Below are 16,984 nucleotides of genomic sequence, written 5' to 3'. Positions count from 1 at the left end.
AGAAAAAAATCACTTTTTAGTATGTTTTCCTCGTAACAGGTTTTATGGTTAGACTTTAATCAACAGTAAAATAAAGGTTTATAATTTCGGCAGTGATACTTTTTTCCGCTGAGAGAAAGAAAAATGTTGCTTCCTTGTTAAAAATTAACAGTTTAGGAATAAAATGAAATCACTAACTTCTTCTTTGAGAGAAAAATGAAAATTCATTTTAGCTAAAACAGAAACCAACTTGCGTATTTTTTCAAGTTCGCTAATAAAGCTTGTGTTTTGGTATGTGCTTGTCGAGAAATTTCGCCGTTTGTTTCTTCATATTTGTTCTTTTAAATATTCTTGTTACTTAAGAATCCCTTGTGCAAATGTTGTAAATGACAAGTTCCAGTTTCTTAATAATCCTCGTCGCCAGTGTTGTGGACTGGTTAGGGTTGGAAAGAAAGACACAACTTGGCATATTTACAAGGCCGCCATCCGCCAATATATGGAATATTGTTGCCACATTGGGGCGAGTGCATCTACCACTAGTCTCTCCTTCTTGGATAGAGTCCAAAAATAGTCTTCAATCTAATCGGTCCCACTTTGCCAGCTAAAATGTCTGAATGTCTCTGAAATACATGAAATGTGTATAAATAAATATAATGAAAATCTGAAATATTTGAATTTCTAAATGGGAGGCTGTGCTTATATCATAAATAATCGTTAAAATACCGTAAATGAACTGAAAATCGGGGAATAATAATTAACTGATGTCTAATGTTTACTGTTAAAATGTCAGAAAAATCGGATATATCCGAATTTTCACGAAGAGATCCCACTCTCTCTTTTGCCTCTTTTCCGTCAAACGGAATTGAACTAAATATGACGACTTCAATATTTTTTCTCGGCACCAAAATTAACAGAATCCATGCCATTTCGTATATGACCTTTCCCTGTTGGCTGCAATATGTTGCTGGTCTTATGCAGTTCTAGACGGTCCATCCTCTCAGGCTGTGCCTTTTCTGTTTGATAAAGGGTTAGTTTATTGATACTTGCTTAAGGCGTCCTTACCAAAGAAATACAGATAGGGCTGATCAGGCATTTTTATGCCAGAGTGCTCCTTCTGCGGAGCGCGGGCTCTTCAATCCCAGTTTCCGACCCTTGTGTCACATCTTCTCGAGAGATATAAATACCTATTTGATTCCTTATGGTTAGCAACTAAAATTTATAATGATCATTTAATTAGCGAGTTTTCTACGTGCAAATATACAAACATACAAGCATAACTAACTGCTTGAATATATATATATATATATATATATATATATATATATATATATATATATATATATATATATATATATATATATATATACTAGCATTTCAGCCCGGCGTTGCCCGTGTGTTTGGAGGTGTATGTTGAGCAAAAAAAAAAAAAAAAAAAAGTGGTAATAGGAAGGCAGGCTCGAACCCGTACCGCATAGGAGGAAAAGATCGGGGGAAAACCCTGACATCTTTGCTGTTACGACCACCGCCAAACCGAAAGTGACGTAGGTTTAAATTAAGGCTAGAAAATCGAAAGGAGAGGATGACTTTCGAAAATATCGGCGAAAAAAGCGACCCCCCTGTAGAAAAGTGCCCAGTTAAAGGTGAAGATATAAATATTTTTAGCCAATTTTTCGATATTTGTCGTCAGAAATGTCGAACTTCAAAACGATACTGATCTTGTAAAAATCCGTCGCCTCTGTCGAAAGTTTTAGGCAGACATGCAAACATACATACATACATACATACATACATTTATATATTGGTAACTAAAAATTTTCGACCCAAACCGATTAAAAAGCTTGCTCTATCTCTAAATACCATTTATGTTAAATTTCAAATGTTTAGACCAGAAATTGTCTGAGTAATTTTGTAGAGTCCGCAGAGGTAAAATTTTAAAAAAGTTTGACCCCTTTTATGGCCCCTTAACATTTATTGTTTTAGGTTCAAATCAAGTTATTAAGTTAGATCCAAGTCCAAGGAACCTATATCTAAAATTTGAATTGTTTATACTCAAAATTGGCGGAGGAGTTTGGTAGAGTTCTGAAAGGTCAAAGCATTGAACTTTGACCCATTAACAGCCAAATTTCTGGCGGAAAATGGATTACAAAGATTTCCCCAAACTCAGTACTCTGTATATCAAATTTCGAATCTGTAGACTTAAAATTGACAGAGTTATTGCGTAGGGAAATGTACACAGACACACAGACACACACACAGCAAGACCCCAGGAATAGACCAAATACCAAATTTATGGCTGAAAAAACTGAGCGCACTTCATCACCACTATTCCAAGGCATTCAATAAAATTATCAGTGGAGATGAAGAACCGCCTGAGTGGCTTACTGTAGGCAGTACATCATTTATTCCCAAAAATGAGGACACCCACTGCAAATATAGATCAATCTGCTGCCTCACAACAACCTACAAGCTCCTAACAGGGATAATCGCTGATGAAACATACGACCATCTGATTGCTGGTGATTACCTCGAAAATGAGTAGAAGGGTTGTACGGGGGAAAAGCTTGACACGAAAGACCAACTCCTTGTAAACAGAACAATATTAGAAGACTGCAGAAGAAGACAAAGAAATCTGTCAATGGCTTGGATTGATTACAAAAAAGCCTTTGACAGTATACCTCATTCCTGGATACTTCGCTGTTTGGAGCTGTACAATGTGCACACTGATATTACATCATTCCTTCAAAAACAAATGGTCAGATAGTGCAAATCAATTACGCTACAGCACACGGAAGGATACAGACCCCAAACATAATGGTCAAGCGAGGAATATTCCAGGGAGACAGCCTCTCACCGCTCCTTTTCTGCCTCACAATGGATCCACTAAGTAAGCTACTTAAACGATCCAATGCTGGATACAATCTCAGCATGGGCAGAAAGAAGGAGGAAAATAAACGAGTAAACCATCTACACTTTATAAACGACTTGAAACTCTATGCGGAATCAGAAAAACAACTTGCCTCTCTGATAGACATTGTTAAAAATTATACAGAGGACATCTGCATGGAGTTTGCATTCGGCAAATGCGCTAAGTGCACCATAAAGAAAGGAAGAAAGACAGGATTAGAACATCTTAATCTTCACAATGGCTCTATTGAAGACGTTGAAGAAGATGCCGTCTATAAATACCTGGGAGTAGAGGAGAATGAGACATTTGAACATGGAAAGATGAGAGAAAAAGTGCAGGGAGAATACTTCAAGCAACTTTTAAAAAAATCCTCTCATCAGAACTATCACCGAAAAACAAAATTACTGCCATCAATCAATTGGCAATACTCGTTGTCTCTTATGGATTTGGCATAATCAATTAGCCACAAAACTGCATCAATAACCTTGATGTAAAAACTCGGAAAATGTTGACCCTTCATAAAGTCATTTACAAACATCAGTGCATGGACAGGTTGTACTTACCACGGAGAGAAGGTGGTTTAGACCTCATTGAAATTAACCACGCATACCGAGCTTCAATGGCAAGCATAGGTCAATATATCAAATGTTCTTCTGACCCAAAAATAAAAATGGTGAATGAACATCACACCAAATGTTTGCCCCAGCAGACGTCAACTACAAAGCTCGGTGAAAAGTTCAGTGGTAACACACTGGACAACACAATAGAAGAATATGACAACCCAGCAACCCTAATCGCCCGAAAGAAGAGAGAGGAGTATACAAAAAGGGAATTGAAGACAAGACTAGAAGGATGGCAACAACATAAAAGAGCACAATGGCTGAAAAGTGACAAATTTCCATTTGATGAAGAACGATTAATTATAGCTGCACAAGGCTTACTCACAAGCTAGTCTACAAAAAACCGACCAATGCAGATTCTGTCACTCGGCTGTCGAAAGCCCAAGCCACCTAATGTCTGGATGCAAGATCCTTCTAGCCAATGGTCATTACACTGCTCGCCACAACAAAGTATGTAGATACTTACATTGCAAGATCTGTGGAGAGATGCAACTAGATAGATCGTTGAACATCTGGGAACATGAATCACCACCGATAACATCAAATGGAAAAGTGACAGTGTTCTACGACAAAGACATACAGGCGGGCAGATACATAAAAGACAAGGCCATCAAGCCATATATAGTAATATGGAACAAGCCCGAAAGGACTGCACTCATTATCGACGTCACTGTTCCAAACGACTTTGGCCTTAATAGAGCAGAACGGGAAAAGATAACAAAATATCAGGACCTAAAAAGTGATCTAAAAACAACATGGTCTCTGAAAGAAATAAACATTATACCAGTTGTGACGTGAGCAACTGCCCTAATAAAAAAGAACCTTCAGAAATACTTAGAAGCAATCCCTGAAAAACCAAGCTGTAAGGAAATACAAATCAATAAAGGGAACAGTGTCTATTCTTAAAAGAGCCCTCGGATATAAATTTAAACTGTAATAGAATCAAGTGTTAGCCCCGGGAAGGAGCCCCTTGATCTCTTCAAACTAACAAAAGTAAAATAAAAAAGTATTTATTTGCTTCCCCATCAAAGCAAATTAGGCACAAGGCCGTTTTTAATGTGGGGTAAAAACCAGCTCCCCTAAAAGTAGGCAAAAAGGGGGCACTCTGGTTACCAAAAATAATAATTGTCCCAGTATAGAGGGTTTCCCCTCCATTGACTGGTACAAATTATCTTAAGTGCAGCATCTGCAGAACAGATGGTATTTATTTGCTCCCCCACTGAGCAAATTAGGCACAAGGCCAATTTTTAATGTGAGGCGTGAAGGGAGGGGGAAGGGAAAAAGGGGACCAGCTCCCGAGAGGTGGGAAATGGGAGCTAGTTAAAGGTCAGGCATGTGGGGTTGCCCCCACATCTGGTCTTTGCTAGTCATAGCTGGTCTTTGCTAGTCATAGCTTGCAGCATCTGCCGGAACAGATGCTACACTTTGATCCCGGCCCGAAGGCCAAGAACAAAAGAAAAAAGGCAAGCACGTTCACTTACATATATATATATATATATATATATATATATATATATATATATATATATATATATATATATATATATATATAGTAATGACATTATTTTTTATTTTCATTTTTATTTATTGTTTCTTTCATGCTCTTCTCTCTTTTGTTTTCATCATATTACGGCCTCCTCTCAATTTTTCCATTTCTAATCCGAATGTTTTTTAAAGTAAGTGTTTTCTTTTCCCTCTCATCTTTGTATAATGCATTCTTTTTCTCCTCTCCTGATGAGAATATTCCGCGTTTCATTCACGCTAGGATTCTATCAGGCTTATGCATGCCTGGCCTGATGAATTCTGTGTAGCTTAAGTGCCATATATATTTTATTACTTACTATATATATATATATATATATATATATATATATATATATATATATATATATATATATATATATATATATAGTTTATGTAAATATAGTCATATCTTTTTACGACCCTTGTTGGAATTCAATAATTCTAATCTTTTGAATATTTCTCAATCTGGGATAAGCATATATATATATATATATATATATATATATATATATATATATATATATATATATATATATATATATATAGTTTTTTCCCTTAGAAACTATAATTTGCTCTTTGAGCACTATCAACGACTCTTGTTGAAATTCAATTATTCTTATAATTATATATATATATATATATATATATATATATATATATATATATATATACATACAGTTATTTAGTAAAACTGGTTATATATATATATGTATGTGCGTATGTGTCTGTATGTGTCTGTATAGAAATGTACATATGTATGTGTCTGTATGTATGCGTATTTGCGCTTACGTTGGCGTATATATTAACCCTTAACTACCTAAAAACAACTCATCGTCAACTGAAATGAACAAGTCGACTTATGGTATTCTAAATGAAACCTTTTACTTATCAAACACATATGACACTTACACAAACCCTTTCTCTCTCTCCTTCTCTCTTTCTCTCTCTCTCTCTCATTCTATCTCTCTCATCTACTTCATATACCTGACTAAACAACCAAAAGAAGTCAAAATTTTAAAAACCTAAAATTGAAATTCCTCCCCCTCCTCTCCTTACCCCCTTTCTTTTACCATCTTCTCTCCCCCGCCCCCTCCCTATATCCATATATCTCCACCCACGCCTACCTGAATCTGCTGCCCCCACACACGCTACAATCTAATGTATTTTAACCTTCAAAACTTAAATATTGTCGATACCCGTTTCCCCCCTTATTATCTCTTACCCCCACTCTTTTTTTTTCTCGTATTTCCTCTAAAACACTTCTTCCAAATACTAACAACCATTTCTGTAAGGTCTGACGAGGCTGTTGGATCGTAAAGATGGTCCAACATCCGAAACATATGTAACCAGACAGATAAAACGGTAAGAAAAAAATAAAACACACACACACACACACACACACACATATATATATATATATATATATATATATATATATATATATATATATATATATATATATATATATATACATTACTAACTTTATATTGATGCAAATATTTTTATTACTTTCAGATTCTACCGAAGGTACCAAACAATTAAAATCATCTTGGGGAAAAAGATGATAGGGCGAATTGTAAGTCGTAAAAGAAAGAGAAAAAAGTAAAAAAGTGGAAATATAAGAATTCTTGGAAATGAAATTAACTACAACGGAACGGGACATATGAGTTTTCAATATTAAAAAGAACCAATTCTGGATACATCTGACTATTTAATGACCCGTGAAAGACATTTGGAATCATTTAAACGTTAATAAAATGTGAATATTTTATTTGAAACTGAATTTGTATATAAAAAAATCGAGTATCAAAAGAAAACAATTAACCCGGACAACAGGGTAACAACTTATTATCAGCTATCAAGGAAGCCTATTTTTTTTTTTTTTTAAAGTATCCAATAAGAAAAAGGAATGAGGAAAATATCGACTAATGAAAACTATTTTTATAAAAAGATGTTTATTTGTTGTCAATATTTAAAGAAAAACAAAAAATTGCAATAGAGCAAGAGATCAAGATTAGCTTGAAAAATTAAATAACTAAAATCAAAACAAATCTCGTAGCAGACGATAATTTTTAGGCATCAATTAACCAATGTAGGGATAGTTGAAATAATTCGCCAATCAAAATACAGTACGTAAATGGACGACATATTCTAACCGATATTTAAAATAATTAAACCACCAAGAGAATATTGAAGCATCGATAATTCTTGTTCAAATAACTAATCAACTACAATAAAGTATGTAGCAGCTAAAACGTTTTAGACTTCAGCAAATCAATTGAGTGATAATTTAAAGAACTAACTACCCAATCAAAATGAGATACGTAGCAGACGACATATTTTAGTATTCAACCAATCAGGTAACGATATTTCGAAAAATCTAACCAATCAAAAAGTCAAGTACTTTGTCAGGCGGCATTTTCAACCACCGGACAGTAGACATTAGGAAAAAAGCGCAGAAATGTCGACTGACGAGAACGAGAAACCAACGTCATGTTGGAAGTCAGTCTCCAAATTTCTTTTCTCGCACGTTGGTATGTGCGCGATGGTGATAGTCTATTGCGTGGCTGGCGGTTTCATCTTCGAGCACCTGGAGAAAGATAACGAGGTGCAAATATGCAAAGATTCACGCAAGGAATACGACGCCATCGAAACGAAAACGCTCGACAAGTTGGTGACTTTGAACACCGGGATGTCGCGGAACGAGACACTGAGCATTCTTCAGCTGTTTCGCGACAGCTGTGTCAGTATTGGCTACACTGGTGATGTCTGCGAACTGAAAGGAAAGAAGAATGGAAGTTCCTTCTCGTGGTCTTTACCAGGAGCAATCCTATTCTCCATTACAGTCGTTTCGACAATTGGTAAGTAGACATGAACTCCTTATTTATGTTGTACGTTTTTATTGAGTTTTTAAGTGTCTTGTGTTGGACAGAAAAAAAAAAAAAATAAAAAAACACCGGTTTATAGCATTTTATTAACTAAGCAGTTATTTTTTTTTTATTTTTATGGAAATCGCTCGAGACAAAGCATGAAGACACTTGATGTAATGAACTAATAAGAATCAAAGCTGAAAGATCAAGGCTGTAGGAAGCAGGAAAACAGTAAATAGGAAAAGAGTTCGACAACCTTGCAGTCCTTGGAAAGAAGCTACTGGAATAGGAAGCTGTGTTACAATGAGAAATTAAAACAGTGAATTGATGAAGACCTCTAGACCAACAAGTCAAACGCGCTGCAACAAAGGAAGCAGAGAATAAATCAGACGATTCTGAGTAACCCATGCCATATTAGTATTTGTAGAAAAGACTGAGAGTAGCAACATCACATCTGTGAGAGAAAGGTTAGAGTGGAGAGGAAATTGTAGAGCCAATCAAATTATAGATACGTTGCTGTAATTTATCAAGGACCTTCAAATGGGACACAGATTAACTAGCCGAAATATGACTAAAGTACTCCATACATGAGTAGATTTGTAGAAATAGAAAATAGTCTTGGGTGTGAGAAAGAAGTTGATAGAGAGAACTGATTTTATGAGAAGCAGAAAGAGCAATGGATTTAATATCTGGACTTGATTTGATGAGAAAGAAAGACCAAGAAGTTTTAGAATCGATTTCTCATCGAAAGTAGAGCCATTCATAAGAATCTAAAAAAAAAAGGCATGCCTGCGATTAAAGGTCATTAGCTTTCCAACGAACCTTCATTTGTTAAATTCTGATCAATAGTAGCCGAAATTTCAGAACTAATAAAAATGCCAAAATAAAGTGATATATATATATATATATAAATATATATATATATATATATATATATATATATATATATATATATATATATATATATATATATATAAATATACTCGTTGTCAAATTGAATATTGAAATGCTCATAACTTTGGTTCTATGAACCGAAATTACATGAGAATTTGCAGGCTTTTTGAAGATTATAATATTATTCTATGGTTAAAATTTTATGACAATTCGTAAAAAAGAACCTATATTTTTAAACCAATAAAATATGCCCAAATTTGCCTACATTTGTATACATAGTGTCCTGGCAGGCCAGCTTTAGTTTTGCTGCTTTTGCTGTCTCGTCTGTGGCCTTGCCAGACTACTAATATATAGATACACCACTTTTTTGGGCAATTTTATAAGTTCGAAATCTCGGCGACTATTGATCAGAATTTAACAAATAAAGGTTCGTTGGAAAGACCTGAATCGTATAGTGGGCTATATGATATTTGCCCTTAAGGTCGCACATTATTGTATAAAGAAGTGGGGGATTACGTCTATATTAATTTAACGTAAAATGAGCACCTTCTTTATGGTCACCTTGTCTATAAAGTGAGTGTTTATTTTACGTTAAATTATTACAGAAACGTGATCCCCCACTTTTGAAAACTATAATTAATTCATATCACTGAAATTACTCGTTCCTTGGGATTTTAACTATTGTTTCCGTTTTAGCATCCTCGAAAACCTATAATAGTAGTAATTTTAAAGTTTTTTTGTTTGTGGGTGGAAAGATACTGCGCCTTTACCAATATTTCAATCATCGTCATTTATTTTCCTAGTTTTGCATATGAATTACAAAATATCTTATATTTCCCCCCAAACCTCTAGCCTTGATGGAGAGGAGACTAAAACTTGCTTCTATGGTTTCAAATGATCGTAAATAAAAGCAAATGGAGACTTGATTCCAAATATTTCTCATGTTATATCTTCCCTTTTGGTTTTCATACATTGCGTAAATTTCACAATGTATAAGGATTATTTGGTACTGGAGATATTCATAATCGTACCCTATTTCCAAAGGAGAGGAGATATAACATATAAAAAATATTTGGAATCAAGTCTCCCCTTACTGTTATTTCAGATCATTTGATACCATAGCAGCAAGTTTTAGCCTTTCCCTTCATCAAGGCCTGGGGCTTTGGGGAAATATATATGAGATTGGCCGTGAGAGTTGTTCCTTGCTAAAGGAGTCAGAGATGGTTTCGTGGCTAGGTTCGATTCTTCCGACAGATATAAATCGTGTCACCCTGCACTGATTATTCTCGATAGGATGAAACACTAGTATCTGTAGGTATTTAAAAATTATTATAGTAATATTTATGTCAGCCCCTTTAAGAACTCGGTTCTTATTGTTGAACACTTTAAAATTCAAATTAAAGTCGGTCACTTAAGCTCGCATGAACAGATCATGATTATAATCATTAAATCACAACGGACGGACGTCTCGACATTTAAAAATAAATGTTTAAATTTCAACGATATTTCTAGCGGTTGAGATTAGCCGCGAGGTTTGTTCCTTACTAATGGAGTCGGAGATGGCTTCGTGGCCGGGTTCGAATCTCCCGACTGGTAGTAATCGCGTCACAGTACACTGATGATTCCCAACAGGATAACGCACTATTGTCTGTAGGCATCAAAAAATTATTATCGTAAAAATTATATGTTGAAAGTACAACCGAACAATTATATATTTTTTTTACTTTAATTCTAATCACATACATCGTACATATTCTTTTATCGAAAGAAATGTATCGCCAATTGATAAACGAGTACGTGTGAAACTAGCATCAGATCAATGAACCAATAAGTTGATTATCCGATTGTGCTTAAAGCCAATTAGAGATACATAGAGAAGTGGCAGAGAGAGAGAGAGAGAGAGAGAGAGAGAGAGAGAGAGAGAGAGAGTGGGGGGGGGGTTGAAAGTATTTATCTCAAAGAGAGGCAGGAAAGGTGGGAGATAATGTTTCTTTTTCTGAGAGTGACAGACAAGCAGAACGATAGATAGAGGGGGGGGGAGAAAAGGAAGGAGAAAGGGTAGAAAAATATGTGCTCGACTTAAAGAAGATAATTTAGTCATATTACATTTACAAGATTAATAATAATCTAATAATAATAATAACTATATAGTAATATTGTATCCATAATATTAATAGTAATCTAATAATGATAATTTAGTGATATTCCATCTATAATAATATTAATAATTTAGATAAAACAATAAACCAATAACAATCTATATTATATCTGTAATAATAATGATAATAATCTAATAATAATAACTATATAATAATATTATATCCACAATATTAATATTATAATAATAATTTAGTGGTATTCCATCTATAATAACAACAACAACAACAATAATAATAATAATAATAATAATAATAATAATAATAATAATAATAATAATAAAAGGCTTAATTCAGTAATCATAATAAACCAATCTATATTACGTCTATAATAATAATGATAATGATCTATTATTATTATTATTATTATTATTATTATTATTATTATTATTATTATTATTATTATTAATAATAATAATAATAATAATAATATTGTAATATATCTTTAATATTAATATTAATCTAATAATAATCTATTGATATTACATATATTATATTAATAAAAAATTAATAATAATGATAATCTAATAATAATCTTTTTAAATCACATAAATAATAATAATAATAATAATAATAATAATAATAATAATAATAATAATAATAATAATAATAAATACCACAGGTTGTTGCCAATGAGCAATTTTTGATAATGACCTTTGTAAGAACTCCTAGTGAAGGAGATAATAGTAATCTTGTAATATTACATCGATTGTGTTTTTAATAATAATAATAATAATAATAATAATAATAATAATAATAATAATAATAATAACTGTCCATGAGCAAAGCTTCTTTCTTAGAAGTGCACGCCTGTGGAACTCTCTTCCGTTTTCCTGCTTCCCACCTGACTACAACTTGGATGTCTTCAAGTTCAACATAAACAAATACCTGATGAACCGCCCCCTTGAATAAGACACTTTATTAAATCTCCAATACTAACGATTACTAAGATACTATCCCATTGATTACTGTACCCGCAGTAACCTTTATCCTCGAGTGGCTTCCGGGCCTTGATAAGTGGTGACTACCATGTAAAAAAAAAAGAACAAGGAAACTTTTGGAAACAAAATTATACCGAGGAAAGGAAATTTAATTAAAGGAATAAACACCTGGGCAGTATCACAAATAGGGTACTCTGGACCATTTATAGGCTGGACTAAAGAAGACTTTAGGCACCTTGATCAGAAGACGAGGAAACTAATGATAATGCACAATGTACTACACAAAAAAGGACTATACTGACCGACTTTATGTGCAAAGGAACAAAGGAGGAAGTAGATGATAAACAAAGAAGACTGTGTAGAAGGCACACACACAAACACACACATACACACACACACACACACACACACACACACACACACACACACACACACACACACACACACAAAAGACCTGGAAAAGTAAATGTTAGCGCACAGAAAGATTGATCATCGCATCGAGAAAAATCACCAAGAAGAACAATGCCGGAAACGATGAACGCAAAAACAAAAATACAAGAACAGTGGGAAGAGATAAAGCTACATGAACGATTCATCAGAATAACCACAGAAGAGAATCATGCAAACACTTGGATTTGGCTAAGAAAAGGACACATGAACAGTGAAACAGAATCTCTACTGACAGTTGCAAAGTACAACGCAATTAGAGTCAATCACATTAAAGCTAAAATAAATAAATAAAACACAAGACAAAGGTAAATGTAGAATCTGTGAACAAAGAGACGAAGCAATAAAACGCATAATAAGTGAACAATACATTTAAATAAAACTAATTCAAAAAGAATAACAGGACAAACACGACTGTATAGAGAAGGCAGTACACTGGGAACTCTGCAGACGACTTCAACTAGACAGTAGAGAAAAAAAGAAAACCATACAATCCTTTAGGACATAGAGATACAAATATAAATCTCATCCAAGCAAGAAGACCTGGCGTTATAATAATTAACAAGTGACGAATTGTGAATTTTGCCGCCCCAGCAACCTTCAGGGTGAAAATTAAGGGATAGAAAAATGAAAAGAAAAAATGCAAAATTGCCAGAAAATTAAAAGAAAATCAATATGATATCAATAATTCTAGGAACACTAGAAACAGTTCCAAAGAATTAAAAAAAAAAAAAATTAGGAGAAATCGGAATGAACGGGAAGACCGAGACTATGCAACAGACGCTAATGATGAAAACAGCTGAGATCTCAAGGAAACCCCTCGAATGCGGAAACTAATCCACATAAGCTACAAACGCTGACCAGGTATATAGAAACTGCAACACAAGTAAAACAAAAAAATACAACCAAGAAAACTGAAACCGTAAAATTGTAAATTGAATCCCCTCCCTCAAAAAATGTAAAGACAGATTCGACAGGCACCACACCAAATAGTTGAAGGGTCAAGGCGGATGGAAAGACCGTGGAGGGAAGGCACTAACCGGACTTTTACTGAAGGCATGCGAAGAGGACTGTGACCTTGATTAGGCTTACTACCACCCACATTTCAGTGATGGATAATGGTCATTGCCATCGAGAGGTCAATGGTAAGCGACTGTTGTGATAATGAAAATTAATTTGCAAAGGCTTCGAGAGAGGTGGAGAGTACTGGAAATCTGGGGAGATTTGTTGTCATCCATACCTCAGGGAACGCCACCGTTTATTCTCAGTGAACAATCTATGGTGATCTGTGTGAGAACTCCTAATGAGTACAAATAATAAACTTTAAAAGTGTAAGTTACCCCCTCAATACTACTACTACTACTACTACTACTACTAATAATAATAATAATAATAATAATAATAATAATAATAATAATCTAGTAATATTGTGACACTATGGTGTCATGAAGGCATGCAGTGAGGTGCATATTGCAGTGAGGTGGGGTGTTTGACCGGACGGGGTGGGGTGGAGGAGTGCAGAGAAATGCAAAAACTTAGCTAGCAAAATAGGACCAACTGCCGAGCTGTCATTATGGGCTTGTTACAGGCAAACCAGATGGTATATTGTCTCAAAAATGGGGAGAGAATTGGAGTTATCTATGAAATGTCAGAGGGAATGTTTGTATTAGAAGTAACATTAGATGATAAGAGCCGCACACAGTTCTGTGCGAAGAAACCCAGGGGACTTCCAATAGATATCAGTGTGAACAACCACCCCGCTCTCAGGAAATAGAGAAGGAGGGAGAGAGAGAAAGAGAGGGAGAGAGAGAGAAGTGTTGAGTGGATGAGACAAGAGAAAGCTCTGAAAGGAAGAGAGAAAGGATGTTGTTTTTTTTTTGTTTTACGGCATATCAACCCTTTTCAGGTTATTTAATGGCGAATCCAGTGATTTTGAAGAAAAGTTTTTGATAGAATATATATATTTTTTTTCAAGTCGGCTTCTATTTAACCCATAGTTGGTACCCTAACAGGTACTACCACTCCGGGTCAAAGTAGACCTGAGAGCAATGGAAATTAAGGGGTTGCTCCACACTCCCCAAAGCCCGCAAGCTGGGGCCTCACCATTAGATATAGTTTAAGGTCATATCCAGGACCAAAGGATGTTTTTAACTACTCTCCGAGGGAGAGGTGACAAAAAAGGGTTGGATTCAGAAAAAGGAATTCTAAAATGAGTAGAGTCATAGCCAGCAAACTGGCTAGACAGGTTAAGCGCTTCCGACTTGGGGACCCTCAGGGCCTGATGTTATGATGTTAACTAGCTTGTGTTAATGGGAAATCTGTGACTTTACTTGTCTGGTCATACATCGTTCACTGCTCTAGTCAGTCACCTCAATTTAGACAGTAACCGTGGTGAAGTAATGAACTTAATAAATAGTTGTTATTGTTATGTTTGTTTGTGGTGAGCGCTCTCTTCATTTTGCAGCGAGCTGCAGGGACCAGTGAAGGGATTAATTTACCTGGAGACTACACAGGATAGGAGACGATTCGGTCGAGAGGCGAAGCGCCCCACCATAGAAACACAACCTGTGAAGATGATCAATAGGCCAACTTGTGATGGGATAATGTACGATCGAAAGAGCATCTGTCATATCTGGTGCACTTTAACGAGGTTAGAGACAGTTGGTGCAGTTCGGGCCCATTCTAATATTAACTTCCAAGGGCACTTGGTGAACATGAAAGAGGAAATCCGAAAAGTGTACCCGAGAGCAGGGAAACTCTTAGAAACAAAATTATACTGTAGAAATCTAATTAAAGGAATAAACACCTGAGCAGTATCGCTAATACGGTATTCTGTACCATTCATAGGCTGGACTAAAGAAGACCTTAGGCACCTTGATCGTGTCGTCTCAGCTGAAACCACACCAAATAGTCATGAAGGGACAAGGATGATGGAATGACCGAGGAGAGAAAGCACTAACCAGACATCAACTGGGTTAGTGAAGAGAGAATTGGGACCTTGGGGGGGGGGGTTCTTGCCACTCAAATTCCAGTGAAGACCGAGATCGTTGCCAGTAAGAGATTAATGGTAAACGACTGTTGCGATAACGATAATTTATTTGCAAATGTTATCGAAAGAGGTGGAGAGTACTGAAAATCTGGGGAGATTTGTTGTCACTCGAACTCCAGGGAACACTGCAGATTGTTCTCAAAGAGAAATCCTTCAGGATGGTTTGTGTGAAAACTGCTAGTCAATAATAATAATAATAATAATAATAATAATAATAATAATAATAATAATAATAATAATAATTAGGACAATATCATATTCTTTTCATTGTTTTGACTCTCGAGTGTGTATCTGTTGATATCTTATATGCTTTTATATAGAATGATGTGGTTCTCGGTTGATTAACTTTGTCTAACTGTGTTGGATATATACTCGAGAGTCAAAACAATGAAAAGAATATGCTGTTGTCATACCCCTAATAATAATAATAATAATAATAATAATAATAATAATAATAATAATAATAATAATAATAATAATAGAAACGGATCAAATACACAGAGCTAGCCAAAGATCTGAAAGGGATATAAATGATGAAAAAAATCAAGATAGTGTTACGTTATCTATATAATATAGATATGAGAGTGTTTGTTATATTGTCTCTATAATAAAGGGTTGAGTGTTTGTTGCGTCATCTCTAATAATGGATTAGAAGAGATGACGTGTTATATTATATATTTATGTTGTATCATAAAGGGAATCGTGTGTGAGTGACATGTATTTTCAAAACCTACCTCTGCTTCTTCGATGTTGGACCATCTGGAATTTCTCGTCCTGGAGGGAGACCTGATACCTGTTTTTGGATGAAAATTCAATCACTCCAAGACAAGGAATTAGTTCTACCGTTTATTTCACTTTTCCCATATGTCTTGCAGAAGGTGGAAAGTGAAATCGGCCTACACACGTCAGCGTTCGTCCCCCCCCCCAGTGAAGAGGAGGAGAAGCCGTCCGTTGTCTTCTGAGCCCAAATCAAATCTCCACGATTCAGCTAATCTGATCACATGACTCACACGGAATCAAATCAGCTGATCTTTTACTTCCGGTCAACGTGTCTACACTATAATTCACCTCTCCCCCTCTCTCCCCCTCTCTCTCTCTCTATCCATTCTCTAACAATAGTACCTATAATAGTATGAGTACTAGGAACAATTCTAAAAACTTTGAGAAGAGAATGGTAGAAATTGGAATCAGAGAAACAACTGAAAAGATACAACGAATAACAATAATGAAAACAACTGAAATATTAAGGAAAACCCTTGAGTGTGGAGACTAATACACGAGCCACATGCACAGGCCAAACGAGCTGCGGCAGAGACAAAACGCGAAACGTTACATGGAACCAAGAACAATGAAGCTGCATATCTATGTTCTCCATCCACTCTCCCATTACCCAGAGAGAGCTGACCAGACCTGCGCTGGATAAATGCCAAGAGAACTGGTACATTGGGGAGGCTTATTGCCACTCAAACTCCAGTGAAGACCAATGGCCGCTGCTAGCGAGAAATCAATGGTAAGCGACTGTTGCGATAATGCAAATTCATTTAAAAATGTTATTGAAAGAGGTGGAGAGTACTGGAATTTGAGGAGACTTGTTGTCAC

The 16,984-nt window shown here is 35.3% G+C and overlaps 1 protein-coding gene across 1 annotated transcript in view; it reads left to right on the top strand.

Moving 5' to 3' along the window:
- The window catches only part of LOC145286202 (potassium channel subfamily K member 18-like), a 140,639-nt gene that overhangs the window by 50,378 nt on the left and 73,277 nt on the right, over positions 1 to 16,984 (top strand). Inside the window, exon 2 of the mRNA XM_080135000.1 lies at positions 6,544 to 7,889. Within this exon, the coding sequence (XP_079991126.1) occupies positions 7,490 to 7,889 (400 nt within the window). The 5' untranslated portion in view covers positions 6,544 to 7,489. The remainder of the gene's footprint in view (positions 1 to 6,543; positions 7,890 to 16,984) is intronic.

The sequence above is a fragment of the Euprymna scolopes genome, chromosome 10 (assembly GCF_053919585.1).
Source record: "Euprymna scolopes isolate OS-2025 chromosome 10, ASM5391958v1, whole genome shotgun sequence".
NCBI classification, from domain to species: Eukaryota; Metazoa; Mollusca; class Cephalopoda; order Sepiida; family Sepiolidae; genus Euprymna; species Euprymna scolopes.
Note: the sequence above shows the minus strand (reverse complement) of the source record. Positions and strands in the feature narration are given on the sequence as shown.